The following is a 23,257-nucleotide window of genomic DNA, read 5'->3' on the forward strand; positions in this document are numbered from 1 at the left end:
TTTACAGTATTTCCTTATGTGGAGGAACAACAAAGCAAAACAAAATAAAAGTTATCCAATAAGGCCTTCTCTTCTTTCAGCCTTGATTGATCCAAAACTATTGGGTTATATGAATTCTCTTGTCACCCATTGGGCCATATATTTAAATGACAATATGCAAACAGCACACCCATTTATATGAATATTTGGTTTTCCAAAGACTTGAAATACTTTCCCCATAGCCCTGCAACCCTTGTTGATCAGAGGGGCATAGCAATCAGGGGTCAAATTGTTTGCTATGGGGAGAGCCACCATAGTGTAGGGTAGTGATGAGAGTGTTGGATTAGGATCAAGGAAACCCTGATTCAAGTGCCTAGGAAGCCACAAAGTTCATTAAGTATCTTTGGGCCAGTCTCTGACCAAGTTCACATGATTGCCAGTACAGTTAACAAGTCATGTTGTGCTGTTTTAAGGTTCTTGAATGGTTTGTTAACCATGGCAGCAATCCACCCTTGTCAGGTTCAGAAAACACAGTAAGCCATGCTGGTGAGTATAATTAAGCAAATCGAGCCAGAATATAACTGGCACATACAGCATGGTTAACAAGCCAGAATGGGTTGTTAACCACCTGGCAATCATTAAAACTGGTCCACTGTTTCTCAGCTTAACATATTTCAGAGGGCTGTCACGAGGATAAAAAGGATGGGGGAGAATCATGTGTGCTACCTGAGCTCCTCAGAGGAAGGGTAGAATACAAATGTAACAAATAAAGTAAGAAAGATGTATGCCTGTGTCATGTCTAGCCCTGCTCCCACTGGGTTGGAAGAAGGTGTTTCAGGTGATCAATCAGAATCAGACTCTGAAGTAGAGGAGTCGGCACCAGAAACATGCCAGCCTATACCAGTGCAGGAGAAAGCTCTCACGGGCTCTTCACCAGCTGGGAGTGAACCCTCTCCAGAGCTTATCTCCTTAAGGGCAAACAATACAGTCAGTGGGAAGCCAATATTTTTCCGAGGGGGAGAGCATGGAGAGGTCCTAGAGTACATCACAGACTAAAATGGGCAGAGCTAAAGGAAAGCGAGAGAAAGTCAGCCCATCTAGCATCCCATCAGAAGCTGCATCACAACTAGTCTCTCTGAAGTTAATGCGTCTTTGGAAAGGGCTTTCCATTCTTCTTGAAAGGACAATTGTTTCACTTAGTTTGCTTAGTTATGCCTAAGGGAAAGTTCCTAGAGATTAGATTCTCTTCAGGTGGGAAGAGATGTTTATTGCTTGAATAAAGCTTTGTGGATTACTTAGCAGGCCTCATTATTGTCTCCCAAGAAGGCGGGAGGTTTTGAGAAACATGACAACCTGTGATACTCTGAGCCAGCTATGAAGGCCTGCTCCAGGTAGCTCCTTTATCAGAGGTACACTTCTTAAGAACAAAGGAGAGGGCCTTCTCAGTAGTGGTGCCTCAGTTGAGGAAAGCTCTCCCAAAAGAGACCCACCTGGTGCCTATGTTACAATATTTTTGGCCAAAACATTTTTATTTAGCCAGGCTTTTAAGGATTTTAGCTGTGTTTTATTGTTATTAATTATATCATGACATACTTGGTTGTACATTGCCCTGAAATTCTAATAGGATGAACAGAAGTATACACTGTTTATTTAAAATAAACAACAAAATTAGAGCCTTAAAAACCCCTTTCTCCACTTCCCAGGAGCCACAGATAAGCATCTGATTATTATGTAACATAACATGCACTCCATGGCTCTCCACTGTTGCTCTTGGAGCATCCAAAAAAACCAGTAGCGGATCAGAGGTTCCACCATGCTTTGTGGGGCATATCGCAGCACTCATAGATGCCACTCTTGAGATAGGGATCTTTTGCCAGTGCACCCGCAGCTGTTCAAGAAGAACACTGGGGGACAGATATGTGGGAATTTGCTACCTCTGTCTGTTGCAAATAGTTCCATAAACAGAATGTAGACAAAGGCAAGGGCAGAGTAGGGCAATAGCTCAGTCAAAGAGCACATGCTTTACGTGCAGAAGCTTTTAGGTTCAATCTCCAGCATTTCTAGTAAAAAGGAACTCAGGTAGAAAGGCTGGGGGAAACTGTACCTGAGACCTTAAACAGCTGCTGCCATTTGGAGTAAACAGTACTGGGCAAGCTGAACCAACGGTCTGACTCAGTATAAGACAGTTTCATATGTATATCTAGAGCAGGGATGCAGCACCTCAGCCCCAGTGGCCAAATCTGGCCTGCCCAGGGCCCTAGTCTGGCTTTCTGGGTTCCCCAGATGACCCCTTCTCTTTTCCCTTGATGACTGATCCTATGGTGCTTTCCCAGCTTTTGTGCAATTTTTCCCCATTTGAAAATAATGAAATGCCTCTCCTAAGGCTTACTTACTGGCAGTAAGAGCTTTAAGCCAAAAGAGAGATTATGTGTACTCAACTTATATATTATCTCCAAATTCTGTACTGAGAGAAGCTGAAATCTATGACTTGTATAAATTAAGCAAATGAATATAAATCTGCTTATTTTTCATAATTTCTTCTGCTTCTGATAATTGTGGGGAAGAGGAAAGAGCGATGCAGGATACTGCAACCCTGCCCCAGCCTAACCGAATGGAAATCCTGTTCATTCCTCTTATGTCTCCTAAGTTTTTGTCATGTATTACAATGACCACACATTTTCATGCCTATCTTTACATCCCTAAGTGCTAAGAATGTGAGGCTTTTAAATGAAAGTTGAGATTCTCAAAGTGCTGAAGTCTGCAGGCATTACCAACAGCTTGTGATTCCATGGTGCAATCAGGGCACACCTACAACCCCTGTTATAGAAGGGCACATGAACTGTCCTGACAATGCTTTCCATTCATTCCATTTGCTCTTGATCCTGCCCTGCCTTTATTCTAGGTCATCGTTTTGAAGATAATCCAGGAGTAAGAAGGCATCTGGTGAAGAAACCCTCCCGGAGCCAGACTACCAGAGCCAGTAAAAAGTCTTTGTCCTCACAATCTGTCAAGAAAAAGAAGAAAAAGAAGAAGCTTGACAGAAAACCCCACGAGGTACCATAATGGCCCTGCTCTGCTGAAATCCCACAATGTAGAGGGCAAGGTTGGCAGCTTCAAGTGTGTGCTGGTCATGTTACATGCTGTTGAATAGCTTCTCATAGAGGCAGTGGCAATAGTTACTTTGAGACTGCATGTCCCAAAAGTGAGCATACAGAGTTCATGGCACTGAGGTATAGGCAAGTCATACTAGCCTAATCTATGCTCTCTAGGTCTCCCTTGGTGTACAGAGACCCTGTTTTCAGAGGGGGAAATGGATAGCTGCGAAGGGGAGATCATATCTTATAGATCCTTTGGGCTAGTATGAATCCAGTTGTACTTCTCTTATGTTCTCCATTTGCTCTCAATAAATCAGACCCACAGGAAGAGGGCAGGCAGACATTTGCTCTGGAATTATATCACAGAAGCTCTTAAGCATTCTGTCATCTACAGGATGTCTTGTGCTAAAAGGGCAGAGCTAAAGGGCACTATCTCATCCCAGTAGTATCCTTATGACAGTAAAGAAAATTATGTATGCCATTCTTATGACAAAAATTGCACAGAGGACATAACCAAATACCGGGTGATGCGTCTGCGGTTCAATTGTCTTGCTTGTTCTTTTTCCTCCTATGGTAGGTATTTGTGGAGCTAAATGAATTAGTGGTGGACAAGAACCAGGATATGCACTGGAAGGAGACAGCACGTTGGATCAAATTTGAGGAGGATGTCGAAGAGGACACAGCACGTTGGGGGAAGCCTCATGTAGCCTCACTTTCCTTTCGCAGCCTTCTGGAGCTCAGGAAGACCATTGCCCATGGTGAGTAACCAAGATTGGACTGGGCCTTGTCCTGACTGTACATTGACAAGACTCTAATAATAATTAAATGTTGACCCAAAAATAGGGACACAAATCAGCAAAGTTGGCAGAGAGCTATGGCCAACAAAATGGGCTGTCCTCTGACCTGCATTGAGCAGGGGGTTGGACTTGATGACCTTATAGGCCCCTTCCAACTCTACTATTTTATGATTCTATGACTGCAAGGATCCCTTTCCATTATGTGTGGTAGCCTGGTCCTGGGGCTTGATGTGCAAGACAGTAAAATCTTGGGCCAAAAAAGAGGCCACCAAATTTTAAAGTGTAGATTTAGGGAGCTTCCAGATGAAGATGTCATGACTAGGCCTGTTCCCCTTAGGCTGGGGGAAGGAGTTTCAGGCGATCAATCAGAATCAGATTCTGAAGCAGAAGAGACAGCCTCAGAAACATACCAGCCTATACAGAGAGTGGGGGAGGTGACTTTCATGGGCTCTTCACCAGCTGGGAATGAACTTTCACCAGACCTTATCTCTGAAAATGTTGACAACACATAGTCTGTGGGAAATCAGTATTCTTCTGAAGAAGAGGGCAGTGAAAGGCTAGCTGATCCTAGAGTACGCTGCAGACTAAAATGGGTGGAACTAAAGGAAGGTGAGAGAAGGTCAGCCTGGCTAGCTTCTCTCCAAAGGCTTCTTCAGAACCAGTCTCCCTGAAGTTAAAGCATTCTGGGGAAAGTATTTCCATTCCTAATAATAATATAATAATAATAATTTATTTATTTATTTATTTATTTATTACCCACCTCTCCCTCTGGATCAAGGTAGGGAACAACACCAAACACAATATAATACATAAAATTAATTAAAAGAGCATTTAAAACCAATTCAATATTAAAATAACAATCACAGCATCTTAAAATTCTTAGGTTTAAAATTCATCTGGGTAGGCCTGAATTATTCTTGAGAGGACAATTGTCTCACTTAGTTTTCATAGTTTTGCCTTGAGGAAAGTTCCTGGAGGTTGGACTCTCTTCAAGTGGGAAGAGATGTTTACTGCCTGAATAAAGCTTTGTGGATTACGTGGCAGATCTCTTTATTGTCTCCCAATAAGGCAGGAGGTTTTAGGAAACATGACAGCAGGACTCCTAGCACTATCAATAAGAAAGCTTAGTGCAGAAATTCCACCTTCTTTCTTAACAGATTTTCTGCAGTAAGAAAAAAAAATGGAAGAAGCCGCAGGAAAACACAGGAGGGTTTTGAGTGGAAGATGATGTGTGGAAACCCTGTAATATTCTATGAATGAGACAGGGTGATAGCTCAATAAAAGTCTTGTCTGGAAGTTCCCTAAGGTTTGCTTGTTTGCTAGTTGTTTTTCACAAAACAATCAGGCTTACGTTAAGATTTAGAGTTCCATGGGAGATTTTGGGGACACTAAGTAGCAATGTCTGCAAGCCCATGCAGCATGCTACAAATATATGTCTTTGAATGACCAACATTCCACAAAGCCCTGAATGGCCTGCCACCTTCCTAGCACACAGATACTTCTAATGCTGCCAAAGACAAGGCAGTATGAGCTAAGGTGACCTTTACCCAGAGAAAGGGTGCCTGAGATACTTTTTGACTGAGAAGTGACCTTCCAGGGACTAAACCTATTGGTCTTCCTGCTCTCAGGAGCTGTTCTGCTGGACCTGGAGCAAACAACATTACCTGGTATTGCTCATCTGGTTGTAGAGACCATGATCATTTCAGACCAGATCAAGGCTGAAGACCGAGCCAACGTGTTGAGGGCCCTGCTGCTCAAGCACAGGTGGGTGGTTTACTGGGACTAAGAAGACAGTGGGTTGGGGTAACAGGGACATACGTGGAGAAAGTAGAGCTGTTCAAGGATAAGAAAATAAGGGGTGTGACCAGTGTCATAGTAAGAGGTTGGGGCCTAAAAATCGCACAAGTGCCCAGGAATGGCAAGAGGGGACAGAGTGAGAGCAAGAGAATTTTCCATATAGAACTGAAGAGATTGTTGATGTGGTCTTAGGAACGGAGGATGACCAGAGGCATTGGCTGCCCAGGTCAAGAAAAAGGTGATGTGTTTGTGACGTTGCAGAGGAGCTCATAGCCTAGGAACGATGCAGGGAGACCAGGGCTTTGGGGCATATAGGGGTCATGGAAGTGGAGGCTGGGGACCTGGGAGACTGATGAGCGGGATTTGTTGCTGTTGACACAGCAAGAGTCAATGATGTCTTTGTAAGAACGGTATTACCTCTTCACCTTGGTCAAGGCTCTGGGCAGCGACTTGAAAGGGAAACCTCCACAAAGCTGCAGTGACCTTTAGCCTGGGAAAGCTGGCCAAACCCTGTAGCTCTTTTTACTAGCCGTATTCCTTCTTCAGCCACCCCAATGATGAGAAGGAGGCATTCTTCCCCCGGAACCATTCCAATTCCAGCATGAACTCTATGGTAGGAAACCACCACCACAACCACAACCATGCAGTTGACACTTGCATGCCCTTGATGGGAGAAGAGCGCATTGAAATGACTGAGCCCAGAATCCTCGACCCTGACCACAGAGAGGTGAGTGAGAAACAGGCATCAGGGCTGAATTGTTTGTAAATATAAGCAGATTTAATGCTAAGTATGAGCTATAGAAAACCCTGTGCCCAAAAAACCCCAACCCTTGTGCCAAAAAAAGCAACTTTTTTACGTTGTATGTAAATTAAGCAAAGCTGTGCATATTTCAGTGTTTTCCATAATTTACTCTGCTTCTGCTAGTCACAAGGAAGGAAAAAAGAGAAGTCAAGAAGTGGCATTGGTCAAGGTGTGGTGGAGTGGGAATAGATATGGGAATTATCAGCCCAGAGAGCTTCAGCTATGGGGCAGTATACAAATGCAATAAATAAATAAATAAAATAAAATAAAATAAATAAAGCCTTGCTGACATGAGAATGAATAAATGAATGAATGTGTAGGGGGGGTATTGTTGCTACAGCTTATGCTAAAACAATCAGTCTCTAAACTTGCCTTAGATGAGCGCATAGAGATAGAGTGAACAGCAGGGGATCAAAGACTATGCCCTGTGGGACCTCAGTGACCAGAATGCAACCTCTTTCTTTTTATAGCCCATTCATCTAGCAATGCCAAGTGCTGCTCTAGCAGTGGGGTGTAAATATCAGCATGGAGAGGCAGCCTTAGCTAATGAGAATCTTTGTTGTTGAGACAGAAAAATATGCACCTTCACAGCTCTGATGGACATCGTGGCAAATACCTCAAATTGATGGAGAAGATTCCTGATGATGCGGAGGCCACTGTGGTGCTTGTTGGTAAGGAATACTAAGCCAAAGTCTAAGTCTAAGCGGTGCCCATAGAATCAGGCTAATTGTGGTACTCCCAGCAGTTCCATTCTCATGGGGACATCAAACATACTATTTAGGCCCGTTTCCTTGGTGCTTAGCCTTTTTGGCCTCATAACCTGTTCTGCATATTTTTCATATGCATATTTAAGTTCTTTGGAAAGAACAGCTCAAGAACTGGGAGATGGCAACTAGAAAACCTGTACCTAACCAGAAATTTCAGAGCTTCACTGGTTCTATGTTTATACAAAAGATGCCTTTTTCATAGTTTACCCTAGAAGGTGCTTAGGAAATTTGTTCTTATAGTAAAAGACTGAGGTTCTAGAAGAGGATAGGAACCCTCTTTTGGGGGATGTGGTGTTTTTTGACTTTGGGAATTCTTTGATCTGATGGCTGCAGAGATGTATGGATAAATTCTTTGTTAAGATTTAATAGAGCAATCCTATACTCCAGCTACAGTACATCAGCGTGTATGTAGAAAGCATAGCTGCTACATTGGTAGAATGGCTGCCATATCCTGTACCAGCCTTCCTCAAACTGTTACCTACAGATGTGTGGGACTATAACAGTTGGGGATGATGGAAATTGTAGTCAAATACATCTGGAGGGTACCAGGTTGGGGAACACCATCTTATACACACTCAGTCAAGGGGGGGGGGACACACAACCAAATTTTTTCCAAATGGCAGGAAAGTGGCAGAACACCCTCACTGTCCATAGAAATACCGCCAAAAACCACCAGTTGGGCTGTGCCAGCGACAACAGTCACATATAGAGGAAACCAATTAACTCAGGTTGACTGATCTTACCCGCCAGGATATACTCTCCAGACTAGTTCAAGTAGGTTCTGTTCTTTCTCATTCTCAGCTGCGATATGGACAGAGAGAACTCTAGAGAAGGTTTTGAATTTGGCCCTTGTCTTTGTTAAGGTGGTTTCAGGTCATAACAAAGTGACCTCATTAAATCATTAATGGGACTTGCCTTTTCAATTGCTGTCTTCCACACTCTACTGGAAAAACTGATGACGGGAACTATAAACTCTGCATGCCCATGTGTTGTGTCTTGTGTTCTTACGTGTGCTGCTGTTCTGGATTACTAGTAGGTGTTGTAGTGAGGACATTGTCTTTTTGCCTTGACCCTAATTCTTTGACATGCTTCTTGCTATTAGAGGGACACAGTTTTCACATCGATCTACATGGTTTTATTCTTCCCCTCCTGGCAGGTTGCGTTCAGTTCCTCGAGCAGCCAACAATGGCTTTTGTCCGTTTAAATGAGGCTGTCTTCTTGGAGTCAGTCCTGGAGGTTCCAATTCCTGTCCGCTTCATCTTTGTCTTGCTGGGGCCAAGCCAGTCCAACATGGATTACCATGAGATTGGGCGTTCCATCTCCACACTCATGTCAGACAAGGTGAGGAGCTGTCTGTTGGTTCAGGCTGGAGCTGGAGAATAGATGGGGATGGTAGAAAGGTGGGTGCAGAGTAGGGTAATGGAAAAGCAGTGCAAAGTCAATGAAACACAAGACAGAAAGACTCTATTGCATTAAGAGGGACAGAGTGGGTGACAAATGTGGAACCAGAAATTCTCACTTGCAAGGAGGAATGATAGGGCTTCTAAGATCCAAGAGAGAAGAAGGGGGAGCCATTTGGGATTGATCAAAACGTAAAAAAGTAACTCCTTATGGAGATTATTGGTTGGGAATAAAAACTAGCATTTTTAGATGAAATAAGATTAAGTACTCCCAGTGGTGATCCAAAGTTCCCAGTGTCTGGAACAGTTTCCTGCTTAATGCAGCAGCTACTGATTGCAAATAGGCCACCCAGAAAAATATGGACTGCTTAATGCCTAGCTATTAAACAGGTTTTAGATGGTGGGTAGCTGGTGACACAATATTCATCAGGTTTTCCATGGGATTTCTCTTGGCAGTCTCTTTTGAAGTCCACCCAGATTATTTGGGCACCCAGCTTTTGCTGATGCTTCGAGGAAGTGGGGTGGAGGGATTTTCTGCTTTCTACAAAGCTGCAGTTCTCAATTCTTTGGATATACCTTGATGGCCTGTCTTGAGTCTGGGGCATTGTCTCTGACTAACAGTATCCAGGAAGACAGGGGCTAGTGAAGGGATGCTTTCTGCCTGCCTGACCATGTTCCCTCATTGGCTGACAGCATTTCCATGAAGCTGCTTACATGGCAGATGACCGCCAGGACCTGCTCAATGCTATCAACGAGTTCCTCGATTGTAGCATCGTCATCCCTCCATCAGAAGTAGAGGGGAAGGATTTGCTAAAGTCAATTGCCACCTTCCAGAAAATTCTACTGAGGAAGAGAAAAGAGTGGGACCAGAAGAAGTCCACCAAAGAAGGGAATGTTCAGGAAGCCAAAGGTCTCTTCTCTCCCTGCTTTTTGCACCTAGTGATTCAGCTTCATGCCCTGAGTAGGGTGGGGGAGGGTTTACACAATCTGTGTGCTTCTGCGTCAGCTCAAAAGAGACACAGGACAAGTTAGCTGATGCTAAGGGGTGACTTTCTTCAAATTAGTGGAGGCAAGTGAGAGAAACTAAAACCTGGCCACCTGCTGCGTGCAAAGGTGTCTTGTTTTTAGTTCCCTCTCCCTTCCCCTCACCACTCCCCCACCATGCTATTCATCTCTTTCCAGAGCTATGTGAAGTGAAAGCTGAAGAGGAAGAGGAGGGCGAGGAGGAAGATGACCCTCTGAAGCGTACCGGCATTTTCTTTGGCGGTTTGGTGCGGGACATAAAGCGCAGGTATCCCAAGTATCTGAGTGACCTCAGAGATGCCCTGCACAGCCAGTGCCTCGCAGCCGTGCTATTCATCTACTTCGCTGCTCTCTCTCCTGCCATCACCTTTGGGGGACTGCTAGGTAACAAGTCCCCCCTCCTTCTTCCCCACCTCCCCCTAGCTGGCATTCTCTGCTCAAGCTGGTTCCTATGTGCTTGTGCTGCCCAAGAGGTTGAGCGGGATTGGTTAAATTTTTGCCTGTGCTTGGACTGGCTCAGTGGCTGGGCTTGGTTCATCTGTGGGCCCATGCTGGCCAATTGGGTGGTCTCGGTTTGGCTCTTGCTATGCCCAGATGAGTTTGGCTCTTCCCTGTTTCACACTTGCCTGGCTCTGGGGCTTTCCAGTCTATGCATGTCCCTTGTCATTCTCAATGGCAACAACAAAGGCACTTTACTACTAGTAATACACACTCCCTATATTGCTGAACTGGGATGCCTGTGTGCAGACAGCTCAGGGCCCTAAATGGGATGAGGGTGAGGGCAAGGCAGTAGAGGAAACAGTCTCAACCTGTTCTTGCAGAAAAATAAAGAAAGGTCAAAATGGTCCCATGCCTCCCGCAAACAGCCAGAGTGTTTGGGGCCAAGGGTTGCCAAGAGCTTTGCCTTCATATTTCAGGGAGCAGAGAGCAATGCACAGGCATTAGCCTTTAACCAGCTGGGACTAGAAGAATACATTTTTCAGTGGTGAGGGGGACTGTCCCTTTATATTGAATAGATTTGGGGGATTTACCTTGAACCCAATCCTCTCCCCCTCCACCCCAAATCTTCTGTGAATGTTCATGGGTGCCAATGCATTTATTACTTCTTAAACACTAGGACATGGTGTGAAGGCTCGTGATCCGGTAATGGCACAATCCTATGCATGTTTATATGTGGGGAAATGTCCTATAATTCCCAGCACCATGCCTCCAGTTAGCCATGCCAGCTGCAGCATGCTGGGAATTGCAGGAATTTTCTGTCTAAACATGCGTAAGCTTTCCGAAGGTAAGCTGGAGCGGATCTACACGTCGTACTGAAGGCGCTTGCGTGCGCCTCCAGTGCGCCCCCAAAATGATTGTGTAGATCCTGCAGAAGAGACGGAGGAAGAGGCGGAGGAGGAGGCGGTGGCGGCCCCGCATCGCCCCTCGCGAGGAGGAACGGCTCCGAGTGATTGACATCGTTGGGGCCTAGAGCGTCCTTGCCACCGCCGCCCACCTCCCCGCCGGCCTCCTGCTGCCAGCGAAAGAGCCACCCGGGGCAGAGAGCTCGGCGGAAGAAGCCGCCGCCCCACCTTCTTCCACCCCGGGTGGCTCTTTCATCGGCGGGGAGGTGGGTGGCGGCGGCAAGGACGCTCTAGGCCCCAACGATGTCAATCACTCGGAGCCGTTCCTCCTCGCGAGGGGCGATGCGGTGCCGCCGCCACCGCCACCTCCTCCCCCTCCTCTTCCTCCATCTCTTCTGCAGGATCTACACAATCGTTTTGGGGGAGCACTGGAGGCGCACGCAAGCGCCTTCAGTACGACGTGTAGATGCCCTCCAGGTCTAATTCTGATCAGTGCCTGAATGGGAAACCCTGTAGGTACCCTGTGTATGCCGCCTTAAGTTCCATGATGGAAGAAAGGTAGGATATAAATGTCACAAGAAGTTTTATAAACAAGGTACTGTAAAATATAAAACATAAAATAAGACAAAACCCTGCTCATGGGTTTACATTCTACAGTTTTGTTCATATTAGAAGCAGATTCAGAAGCAGGAAAAGGCAGATACTATTTTCCCTAGGATACTTCTACACTTCTTTGAGAAAATACTATGCCCTTTTTGTTCATGTGTATTGGTTGCAATCAGTGGTAACAATCAGCCCCCAAGAAGGTACTTGATATAAGTGCAGGATTCAGTATCACTGCAGCTAGAAGATGTCTTCTACTACTCACTGGACTCTCTGACTGGGGTGTATGTTTGTGCAGGAATGCATTCTTTGGTTGGAGATTATCAGCTAGACATTCCCTGACATTAATGTATGCCTTTTCTCACTGAGGTTCCATAGTCTATACCAGGAAATTCAATAATAATAATAATAATAATAATAATAATAATAATAATAATAATATCTATTTAAAATATTTCTAAACTGCCCATTCAGTGGATTCCAGGGCAATGTACAATAAAAATATTTAAACAAAATACAAATACAGTAAAACAATATATTTCATAACAATAAAAAGGACTGTAAAAGACTGTAAAGGAGTATAAAAACTACAAGCAGAATGAGATTCCATAACTCTTAAAACTGCCAGGGCAAATAGAAAAATTTTAACATGGTGCCAGATTGTAATGTTGGCATAAGTCATATCACTTTGGGGAGGGCACTCCAGAGTCAGGGCACCGCCACAGAAAAGGCCCTTTCATTAGTGCATACGTCATTCAACTTCACTAGGGAAGACACACAGAGAAGAGCCTCAACCAAAGACCTTATGGCATGGGCATACTCCTCCAAGTATTTCAGTCCAAGCACCTTGAATTGGGTTGGAAGCAAATAGGCAGTTAATATAATCTTTTCAAAACTGGAATAATATGATTTCACCGAGCTGAACCAGTTAAAATTCTGGCACACAAATTCTGCACTAATTGAAGCGTCTGAGTTCTCTTCAAAGGTAGAGCCACATATATTGAATTACAGTAATCCAACCAAGAAGTTATCAGACCATGGATCACTAGCAAGCCAGGTGAAGTTGGTAGAAGGCACTGCGTGACAAAACCAGATCAAGGAGCACCCCAGGCTACATAGCTATTCTTTTAGGTTGAATACCAGTCTCCCAGATCTGAAACCTACGTTTTTCACAGAATCCCCTTCTTGTCAGGATTCCATTTCAATTTATTGGCCCTCACTCAGCCTGTTGGCAAATCCAAGCATGATAGTAGAGTATATATGCATGGAGGGACTCATTGGCTGTGGAAAGTGAGAAAAAAGCTTATGCATTTTCTCCTGTGATGAACTGTATGTTAGAGGGGGAGTTGTGCATGTATTTCTATCTACCTCTCTGCAGTGTGTCCCAGAGACACTGTTTTTCTCTACAGGCGAGAAGACAGAAGGCCTCATGGGTGTTTCAGAGCTGATCATCTCCACGTCAGTGCTGGGCATGCTCTTTTCTCTGTTAAGTGCTCAGCCTCTCCTTGTCATTGGCTTCTCGGGGCCCCTGCTGGTCTTTGAAGAAGCTTTTTACAAGGTAAACTGGTGTCCTGCTTAGTTTTACATTGCCATTGTTACATGTGTTTGTTCCATCTGCCACATACTGCTGCACACTACTTCTAATGTGTTCATATAGCACTGTACTGTGTGTGTGTATTCATCACCCTTGTATTATCCCCTTCTGTTTACTTAGCGTTTGAAAGCCTTATGTTTCATTCATCTTCACACCTCTCCTCGGAATCGCTGTTTTGTACCTCCCCTTACAATCTATTGGTTGTTCACAGGGACACCTCACCCTCCCTTTCATCAGCAATGCCGCCCTCCCTCAGAACATCGGATTGAGTACGATGGGATAAAAATACACGTAGAGGGTGGAGCACATTGCTGGAAAAACCGTTCCTTCCCCGCACCTGGAAACCTCGCAAAGATGGGGGGAAGAGGCAAGATCAGGGCAGGACATGGACAGCGTCATCCGAGTCCTTTGTATGCAATGCACACAAAGGACTCAGCGGGCTACAATGCTGGTGTGATGGAGCTCTAAGACTCAAGTCTGGCCTAACACACACATTACCTGAGCAGTGTGGCTGCCACCAAAATCTCAAAAAGCATGGCTCAGAAGAGATCCATATGAGAAACTGTTTGTGGGAAATGATTCCTACCAGGGCTGAAATGATTTACTGCCTCATACTCCAAACCACATGGAAGTTATTTCATACAAATAACTTCCTACTATTTCCTGCTTATACATGCTGAGTATTGCGTCCAGTTCTGGGATCCACAATTCAAGAAGGATGCAGACAAGCTGGAGCGTGTTCAGAGGAGGGCAACCAGGATGATCAGGGGTCTGGGAACAAAGCCCTATGAAGAGAGACTGAAAGAACTGGGCATGTTTAGCCTGGAGAAGAGAAGATTGAGGGGAGACATGATAGCACTCTTCAAATACTTAAAAGGTTGTCACACAGAGAAGGGCCAGGATCTCTTATCAATCCTCCCAGAGTGCAGGACACGGAATAATGGGCTCAAGTTAAAGGAAGCCAGATTCCAGCTGGACATCAGGAAAAACTTCCTGACTATTAGAGCAGTACGACAATGGAATCAGTTACCTAGGGAGGTTGTGGGCTCTCCCACACTCGAGGCATTCAAGAGGCAGCTGGACAAGCATCTGTCGGGGATGCTTTAGAGTGGATTCCTGCATTGAGCAGGGAGTTGGACTCGATGGCCTTTTAGACCCCTTCCAACTCTGCTATTCTATGATTCTATGATCTCAGAGTCTACTACACTGCACTGGTAACATGTGGATTAGACTGCTTTAAGTCTGGAAATGATTCCATATTGTGAGGAGGTTCTCCTTGCTTGTCAAGTAATCACCACCAATGGATCCCATCAATCTTCTCTTTGCCTGTATAGGAATTTGCCCTGAGTGTGTGCACAAATTACTAAAGTGTGCACAAATTACTAAAGCTTATGGTGGTTGGCATGCAATACAATGTACAAGGAGGTGGTTTGAACTGACTAACCAATTGTGCCTCAAAGCAGACAGGTAAGGGTTAGATAGAGCAACACAATAGGTGTTGACAAGCATATAGCTGATGAAACCCACCTTTTGCTGGGTTGTTTGGTGCTTCTCTCACATGCAGACCAGGTGAAACTTATAATGCCTCTGCTATAGGCTTGGCCAACTTATGACTAGAGAAACTGAATGCTGCCCATCAGGATTTTGATAAATGTCCATTTCTGTGGGCTTCCTGGGACTGCAAATACAAGGGGCTTGTGAAATTCCTAGTAGGCCACAACACTGAGCAGACCTCATGTGGTGCTGGCCCAGGAAGGCCAAGATATTGAAGGTGAGGAAATGTACTCAGGCTGGCTTCCTTCTCTCTGTCACACCAATTTCTTCTTTGCCAGTTCTGCCAGAGCCAGGAAATTGAGTATCTGACAGGCCGGGTGTGGATTGGCTTCTGGCTCATCGTCTTCATTGTCATCATTGTGGCCGCTGAGGGCAGCTTCCTGGTGCGCTACATCTCCCCCTTCACCCAGGAGATCTTTGCCTTCCTCATCTCCCTCATCTTCATTTATGAAACATTCTACAAGCTTTATAAGGTGAGCCTTTTCCAAAGGGTGTGTTTTGGATCTGTCTGTCTGCTGGCATCACCTCTATGTCAACGTTATGAGACAAACGTGGCTTTGGGGCAGTTATTGATGCTTTCCTTCTGTGCTGTCCCTGAATAGGAAGGATTAACAGTTCCTCTGCCTGTCCTGGCTGGCTGTAAGTGTCCTCTCTCCTTACATATAATGTTCCCAGGTCTTTACAGAGCACCCACTGCTGAGGTTCTACCCACCCTATCATCAAAGAGGTCTGAATGCCAGCACGTTGCCTGCTGATTCCGTGGTTCTTGACACCCAGATGCAGCCCAACACTGCCCTGCTCTCCCTCATTCTCATGCTGGGGACTTTCTTCATTGCCTTCTTCATGCGCAAATTTAAGAACAGCCGGTTTCTGGGAGGAAAGGTGAGGCTAAGATCTGGCCCCAAGGCAGTGAGGTATGTGGTGGCCTTTCCCATATAGCCATTTTATTATTTATTTATTTATTTACAATATTTATATACCGCTCCCCATTCAAAATTTCGGAGTGGTGTACAAGATCAAATAAAACAAAAACAGAATAAAACACTTTAAAATAGATTTTAAAAGAAGCAAAATGTACAGTGAACCATGGCTGGTCATTAAGGAAAGGCTTCCTGGAATAATGACATTTTCAGAAGGCGCCAAAAGGAATACAAAGTTGGCGCTTGCCTGACCTCCAGTAGCAAGAAATTCCATAGGAGGGGGGCTGAAGGCTCTTCCCCGGTGGACTCCAATCGGAGGATGGGTCTATGTGGAACCCCCAGGAGCATGCCCTCGGATGACCTCAGTGACCGGGCAGGTTGGTAGGGGAGAAGGCGCTCTCTCAGATATAATATTTTAGCTGGGTTATCTGTCTTTTTCATTCTACGCATCAAGTGAAATGGGGGCTTCTTCCTGTAGTGATAATACTGGTAAGTGGATGTCTCACTCTGATGCCCTTTCATATATGGCTATGTGAACAGGTAACTTGGCACAGCTATGGAGACCCTGCCCCTGGGATGCTGGAGTTCAATATGTCTTTATAGAAATCCTGAGTCTCAACTGCCACTATGGTCTAGAGTAGGGTGAGGAACCTGTGGTGTTGCAGATGTTGTTGGACTCCAGCTCCTATCAGCCCCAATCAACATAGCCAATGGTTGGATTATTGGAGTTGTGGTACAACAACATCTAGAGAACAAAAACCTTCCCTACCCTAAATGTTTTCCAGAGATCATTTTGAATCTGGCCTGGCCTTCACATATGTTGGGACCTATGAGGTGGCCAGGAGGCCTTGAAGGGCTAACAGCGTAGAGATGGAAAGAAGTGTTAGAGATCTGTCCATTCTCCTTAAAAATGTACACTACTACACCAGACACCCCCACCCCAAGCATATTCAGTCAAGAGTAAGCCTTTCTGTGACATGGTGAGCACAAATTGCCTCAGGGGGTAGAATTGGTTTTAGGTCATAGGTAGGATCTTGAGTGGCCTCCATCCTCCAGCCTGTCCTATGTCATGCTTATCTCCCATGTTTGTTCTGTAGGCTCGGCGAATCATCGGAGATTTTGGAATCCCTATCTCCATCCTCGTCATGGTTCTGGTGGACTACACCATCACCGATACATATACACAGGTAGGTGCTGCACGTCCCAACTCTGAAGGATGAGAGATATAAGTTTTTACAGGCATTTGGACTTTAACCTGAATTTACTATTGCATATTGCAGTACTTGTGACGTCTCAGTCCATGTATAATTCACAAGAAAATGTGGCAGATTTTTTTTAAGAAAAGAAAGAAAGAAAGAAAGAAGCATTACCTTGCTTCCTATTCAGATGTTGCTGCTAATTCAAACCCTTTTTGACAGCATAACTCACTTCTGTTTTCCCCCAAAGAAAGAAACCTGGGCCAGCTTGGAGGAAGCAACAGATGAGGAAGGCCTCTAGGTTTCCATTTGATATGTGAACAGCTAATGCACCTGCTCTTCCTCTTGCTGCCTACAATCACCCAGAGCACGAGTGCAATTGCCCAGTAGCAAATGGCTGGGCAGGTCTCTGTAGAGTCAGGCACACTCTGGGAAAGCCAGGTGACAGTGATGCTGTTAAGCAATAATGGACTCTAGACTTAATTAAAATAATGAGCAGACTGTTGGCAGTTTCCCTTCTAGTTTAAAAGCCTGGGGTCTTCATGCTACACTCCCTATTAGTTTGCTCAGGGTCTCCTAGTAACTGTAAGGCTACTGAGTTCAGAGGGAAGAAGCAGGCTTCTATTAAGGCAGAAGATGGCAATTGGGCAGCTCTAAAAAAATGGGCCCTGCTCAGAAGATCTGGGGCTCATGCCTAGGTGGCCTTCAAACACGGCCTATGGATGCAGTTGAGTATTGACCTGGACTAAACTAATAGTGTAGACCAGCCTTCTCCAACCTGGTGTTCTTCAGATGGTTTGGACTTCAACTTCCATTAGCCCCAGCCAGCATAGTCAATGATCAGGAATGCTGGGCATTGTAGTCCACAACATCTGAAAGGCATCAGTTTGGGGAAGGCTGGTGTAGACAATAATTTCATCTGTTTATGTGAGACATTCCATTATGCGACTTGAGTTTTGTGGAGGCACTACATTGATTTGTGATATCCAATTCAAACACACATTACCCTTTGTCACATCTTAATAAGCAAATACAGTCGTGGCTAGTGTAGTAGCGTATAGGCTAGAAAGAGCCTAATATTGCAAAGAGGCTTTCCCAGTGGGAATGCGAACCCAAGCCCATACTGGCAGGCATCAGAGGGCATTAGTGAGGGCAGGGGGTGGCTTAGTCAGCATCACACAAGTGTGCAAATGCTGACTTGCTGGCGACCCCAACTGACATCAGCAGAGTGTGCATGTGCTGGGATGTGCTACTCAGTCTGGAGCCATGCGCTTGCATGGTGCCGACAGAGTCAACCCTTGTCTCCGTCAGTGCCTTCCATTTAGAGCATGGGATCCCTTCCCCCACTGACCACCCTTCCACAGCACCCAACCTACTACTGCACTGGCTGCCACTGACCAAATAATTAGCTGCGCCCAGTAATGTTTGCCCCCTTTTTCTAATCTCAGGTTGTTTCTAATCTTGTCTAAATATTCCCTTACACACTGTCTACTCCTCTTACATATTGGGGCTACATTTGTTATGGGATTTGCTTTTCATCATTCAACACAAAGTTTTTGCATTCATCTATACCTGTATTTTAACAACAACAACAACAACAGGTGTGTGTGCGAGAGAGAGAGAGAGAAAGAGAGAGAGAGAGAGAGAGGGACTGTCAGCACCAAAGCTCCAAGACTGTGAAATCTAGACACCTAAAATTCAGCATGCATACTAAGGAGATCCTAGGGGTTTGCACCTTGGGGTTATTTGGTTTTTAAAATGCATTAATTAATTTGAAGCCTTCCGTACCATCATCAGTCACAAGATGACAAACCTCCTTAATCAGCACATAGCTTTGCAATTGAAAAAGTTTGAAGCCAGAGGAGCGTAGTCTGAGTAATACAGCCAACCCATCCCCCCTGTTGTGGGGCAGTCCCCCTCAGGCAATGGGCAGAGCCCTCTCTCAGGAAGCTATAGGAGAGCACCGTGGCAGGGGCCATGCATAGGGGTGCCAGTGGACATGGCTTCACTCAGATGGGGCAGGCACAACGTGTCTAAGTCTGAAAGCTGCGAAACTTTGCTTGAAGGCTTCACTGTATCAAACGAAGGGCTGTTCCAACTGTGTGAAGCTGGGTCTGTTCACTAATGAGTAATAAGCTTGACTCATCCTTAAGGCTTTGTCTACACTTGGACCAACAAGTCTTACACAAAGCTGCTTAAGAATAGCCAGGTTGAGTTAGAAGCTTGTGGGTGCTTATGTCAGTTGAGCTACCAGTGACAGAGCTGAGTTTGTTGCCTATAGCAGCAGATGCCGCGGGTTGAGGAGAAGTGGTGAGGTATTAGAGGATACAGCTGTGTGTGTCCCCTAATCTAGCCTGCTGCTCTCAGGTGCAGCAGAAGATGCTGTTCCCTCACCAGTATCAAACTAAGATTCAGCTGTCAATCCAATGAGCCACTCTACATGGAACGGCGGGGGTGGGAGGGGAATAATTTTGTAATTTTACCTCAGACAGAAAATATCTTGGGCTGGACCTGGAATTCAGTGCTGGACACAGCACATTCTCTGAGTAGGTTCAGAGTGAGAGAGCTTCTAATATTGATTATATTTATGTCCTCCTTTTCAGCCAAGATTGGCTCCTATTGTGAATCTAGTTGGCCTACCCACAGATAAAATTCTGGCTACACACTTGCATTCATGGGGAGCATATGCAGGGCTGGGTTTTTATTTAGAACTGAGGGTCTGGCTGTGTATGTGTACTATATCCCATGTAGAAAACAAAGATCTCACGTTTTTTCCTCTACATTTTGTGCTCTCACCACAGAAGTTGAATGTTCCCTCAGTACTGTCAGTCACAACCCCAGACAAGCGTGGCTGGTTCATCCATCCCTTAGGCAGCAAGCAGGCTTTTCCTATATGGATGATGTTTGCTTCTGCCATCCCTGCACTGCTGGTCTTCATCCTCATCTTTATGGAAACCCAGATCACCACGTAAGTGGGTCAAGTTTTTCTGTAGCAATCACCCTGTCAGTGCAAAGTAAAAGGTAAAACAGCTGCATTAGCTATAATTGGAAACCCTGGGTGGGGGTGGGAAGTTGGAATCAAGAGGATAGTCGGAGCGACCCCTTCTGAGGGAGTGTAATTACTTGCTATCCACATTGCACAAAGAGGTTCCCCTCTGCTTGCAGTGATGCAGGAAGCCTTCCCTACATCCTGATGCACAACATTTGTTCTGCATGTTCCCTTTATTGCCAATATGTCCTGCTTCTCTCTTCCAAACCTTCACCTAGGAAGAGCTGCTGCAAAGAATGAAAAACATGTCTTCCCTGTGCCGCTGCTCCCCTTCCCATAGCAAAAGTGAGTTAGGCTGGCCCTTGAAACTCATGCGTGTTCTGCCCACCCTCTCCTTTGCAGCCTGATTGTCAGCAAGAAGGAACGGAAGCTGATGAAGGGGTCGGGCTTCCACCTCGATTTGCTACTCATTGGTACAATGGGAGGGCTCTGTGCCCTTTTTGGGCTGCCTTGGCTCACGGCCGCCACTGTCCGCTCAATCACCCACGTCAACGCCCTCACTGTCATGAGCAAGGCCATTGCACCTGGTGAGAAGCCAAAGATCGAGGAAGTGAAGGAGCAGCGTGTGACGGGAGCACTCATCGCTGGCCTTGTTGGTGAGGTCCACACAGAGGAGCTTGTTCTCTGAGGTGGTTGTGTGTATTTTGGCTCACATGATTGACTTATTTGGATTTGCTCTGCAGGCATCTTTCTGTGGTGTAGCAACTCTCGCTATGTGTGGCACACTGTGGTGGGGGGTTGGGGTTCATGAACAGATGGCCCTGTAAGTCTAGTGCATTACATGAAGTAATGCATTTAACCAGCAGACCTCCTTTCTTCCAAATAATGTATTATGCATCTGTATGAGCACCAGGCCCTGTCCCATGTCTTTACAGGTGTGTACATGTCTATCAGTGCCAGGGATTGTCTCATGTTCTCATTGTGAAGTAAGGGTACATTTGTACGTGCAAAAGAGAATGCAACACACTTTCCTGCTCTTATAGGCTTGTCCATTGCCATGGGGAATGTATTGAGCCAGATCCCATTGGCTGTGCTGTTTGGGATTTTCCTCTATATGGGTGTGACGTCACTGACTGGCATCCAGCTATATGAAAGGCTTCTCCTTATCTTCATGCCCTCCAAGCACCACCCTGATCATGTCTACGTTGTCAAGGTAGGTGTATTCGAGGAGATGGTGGAGGTGAAGCAGTAAGTTCAGTGGAAGGCAAGGTGAGAAGTGTGTGAAGATAGAGAAGGTAGATGGAGAGGCCATGTAGTGGCTAGCCGGGCAGGCATGGGTAGGAAGCAACCACTTACTGGCTAGTATCCAACACTACTTTATGAGGGACTGCCCATCTGTGGAAGGGAGTGGGGTATTGCATTGAAGGTCTGGTACTTTGTCAATTGCTAACAAGTAGATCTGACAAAGGAAGGGTGCATCATGTGGCTGGTCTGCCCCTAGGTGAAGACATGGCGAATGAACCTCTTCACATGCATCCAGCTAGCCTGCATCGTGCTGCTATGGGTGGTGAAATCCACAGTGGCATCGCTGGCTTTCCCATTTGTCCTGATCATGACAGTCCCCCTGCGACGATTCCTGTTGCCACGCTTCTTCCACGAGAGAGAACTCAAAGCGGTAAGCAAATCGACTGGGACTATGCTAGGAAACTTGGCTCTGGCTTACACTCAGCCATTGGCCTAAAGTGTACACAGCCTAATTTTGCCAAATGGACATTATCTTAATCTTGGAACTGTTTATGGCATTATGATACAATATTTGAAGTGGGGCAGCAAGGGACTGTGCTGGAGTAGTAAAGAGTCAGTTTTTGCGCACACACCCATTGTGCATTTTCCCCAGACACACCAAAAACTGCCTCCAGCCTCGTACCTTGAGGTCTTCACTCTATAGCTGGATGGCTGCTTACCCCTGTCTTCTGTCCTTCCCTCCCAATTGCAGCTGGACTCAGAGGATGCAGCACCAAACTTTGATGAAGATGGGCGGGATGAGTACAATGAACTTCACATGCCTGTGTGAGCTAGCTAGCATGTGTCTACTGGCCTCAGTTCTCCCTTGGCTTCATGGGATAGGCCCTCTTTCCTCATGCTCTCCCTGAACAACAACCAATCAGACGTGGCTTTGAACTGATCACGGGCCCTGACCAACTGGCAGCTGTGTTGCAGCCCTTCAGGAAGCTCCAGGCCACAAGGGAAGCTTGGGCCAAGCAGAGCAAGAGGTGCTGCCTTCCTCTGGACTTACACAGAACATGGGGCCAGCCACCATCACCCACATTCCCCCCAAACAGGCCCTGCTGGTGTTGTTGCTGTGCCATACATAGGCCAGAGTAGGTACCTTAGCCAGCTCTCATTCGCCTCCTCCCCTCAGAAGACAAGCAGACTCCACTGCTTTGCCAAGGGGAAAACAGCAGCAGGCCAGCACAGAAAAAAGGAAGAGAGCAACTGGGCCCTCACCAGAAATGCCAAGCTTGATGCTGTTCATGCAGATCTAGCAGATTCCTGAGAGGTGTGTGTGTGGGGGGGTGCAGCTGGTGTCCCCTTGTTGAACCTTGGCCATCCAGTCCCATGAACATTCAACCACCCATGGTCCATCTGCTGTTCTGCATGATGTCCTTAGCTGGGATATCCTGCCTATAGAAAACTCTGGCCCCTTCCATTTGAGGAATGGCAATGATGATTGCTGAAGAAAGCAAACTGCTGTGTGCATGAGCAGGACCTCCTGCACCCTGATTTGCTCAGCAAGTGCAATGCGGGTACTCGTGCAATATTCATGTGCACATGTATCTTCTCATGCACAGTACTGTGCCTGTTCTCACCATCTCTCAAGACATCCGTAAAAGTTGTCCAGGGAGTAGTCAGTGATCCTCACTCACATGAGAAAAAGAGAAGTACAGGTGAAACTTGCCAACATAGCCTAGGTAGCAAGAAGAAGCTAATGATTGAGTGATGACTATATGATCTCTGTAGTTCTCATAATCAGGAAATCATCACATACATTTGGCATCACTCTCATGGTGTTTTTCTCCAGCCTTTGGCAAAGGGTGTTTGGGGATGCAGCTATAGCAGCAGGGCCACCAGAGCTAAGGCTGGGACCTAGTCTGATGACCCATCCAGGACTCTCTGTTCAGAGCCCTCTTCAAGCCTAGTGGGGAATAGGAATTCTCAATAGCAGAGTAATAGACAGGCAGAAAAGAGCTTCTATATTGACCAAGCCAGATATAAACAATAGTATCTTAGCCTTTGGTATTTGCCTGATCAACAGAACTCCCTGCCGTTTGTACTAGATTCCTTGCTTTGGACTTCAGCTCCTTCCTCAGTATTTCCAGCTTCATTCTTCCTTGCTG

General features: G+C 45.8%; 1 protein-coding gene across 1 annotated transcript in view; it reads left to right on the forward strand.

Moving 5' to 3' along the window:
• The window catches only part of SLC4A3 (solute carrier family 4 member 3), a 41,876-nt gene extending 19,449 nt beyond the window's left edge, over window positions 1-22,427 (forward strand). Inside the window, exons 7-23 of the mRNA XM_063116830.1 lie at window positions 2,882-3,033; window positions 3,652-3,832; window positions 5,500-5,635; window positions 6,215-6,395; window positions 7,042-7,141; window positions 8,394-8,578; window positions 9,331-9,547; window positions 9,820-10,044; window positions 13,016-13,164; window positions 15,033-15,227; window positions 15,430-15,636; window positions 16,772-16,861; window positions 19,672-19,838; window positions 20,262-20,515; window positions 20,903-21,072; window positions 21,361-21,534; window positions 21,856-22,427. Of these exons, the coding sequence (XP_062972900.1) occupies window positions 2,882-3,033; window positions 3,652-3,832; window positions 5,500-5,635; window positions 6,215-6,395; window positions 7,042-7,141; window positions 8,394-8,578; window positions 9,331-9,547; window positions 9,820-10,044; window positions 13,016-13,164; window positions 15,033-15,227; window positions 15,430-15,636; window positions 16,772-16,861; window positions 19,672-19,838; window positions 20,262-20,515; window positions 20,903-21,072; window positions 21,361-21,534; window positions 21,856-21,933 (2,861 nt within the window). The 3' untranslated portion in view covers window positions 21,934-22,427. The remainder of the gene's footprint in view (window positions 1-2,881; window positions 3,034-3,651; window positions 3,833-5,499; window positions 5,636-6,214; window positions 6,396-7,041; window positions 7,142-8,393; window positions 8,579-9,330; window positions 9,548-9,819; window positions 10,045-13,015; window positions 13,165-15,032; window positions 15,228-15,429; window positions 15,637-16,771; window positions 16,862-19,671; window positions 19,839-20,261; window positions 20,516-20,902; window positions 21,073-21,360; window positions 21,535-21,855) is intronic.
• The last annotated feature ends 830 nt before the right edge of the window (window positions 22,428-23,257 follow it).

The sequence above is a fragment of the Elgaria multicarinata genome, chromosome 2, assembly GCF_023053635.1.
Source record: "Elgaria multicarinata webbii isolate HBS135686 ecotype San Diego chromosome 2, rElgMul1.1.pri, whole genome shotgun sequence".
Classification (NCBI taxonomy): Eukaryota; Metazoa; Chordata; class Lepidosauria; order Squamata; family Anguidae; genus Elgaria; species Elgaria multicarinata.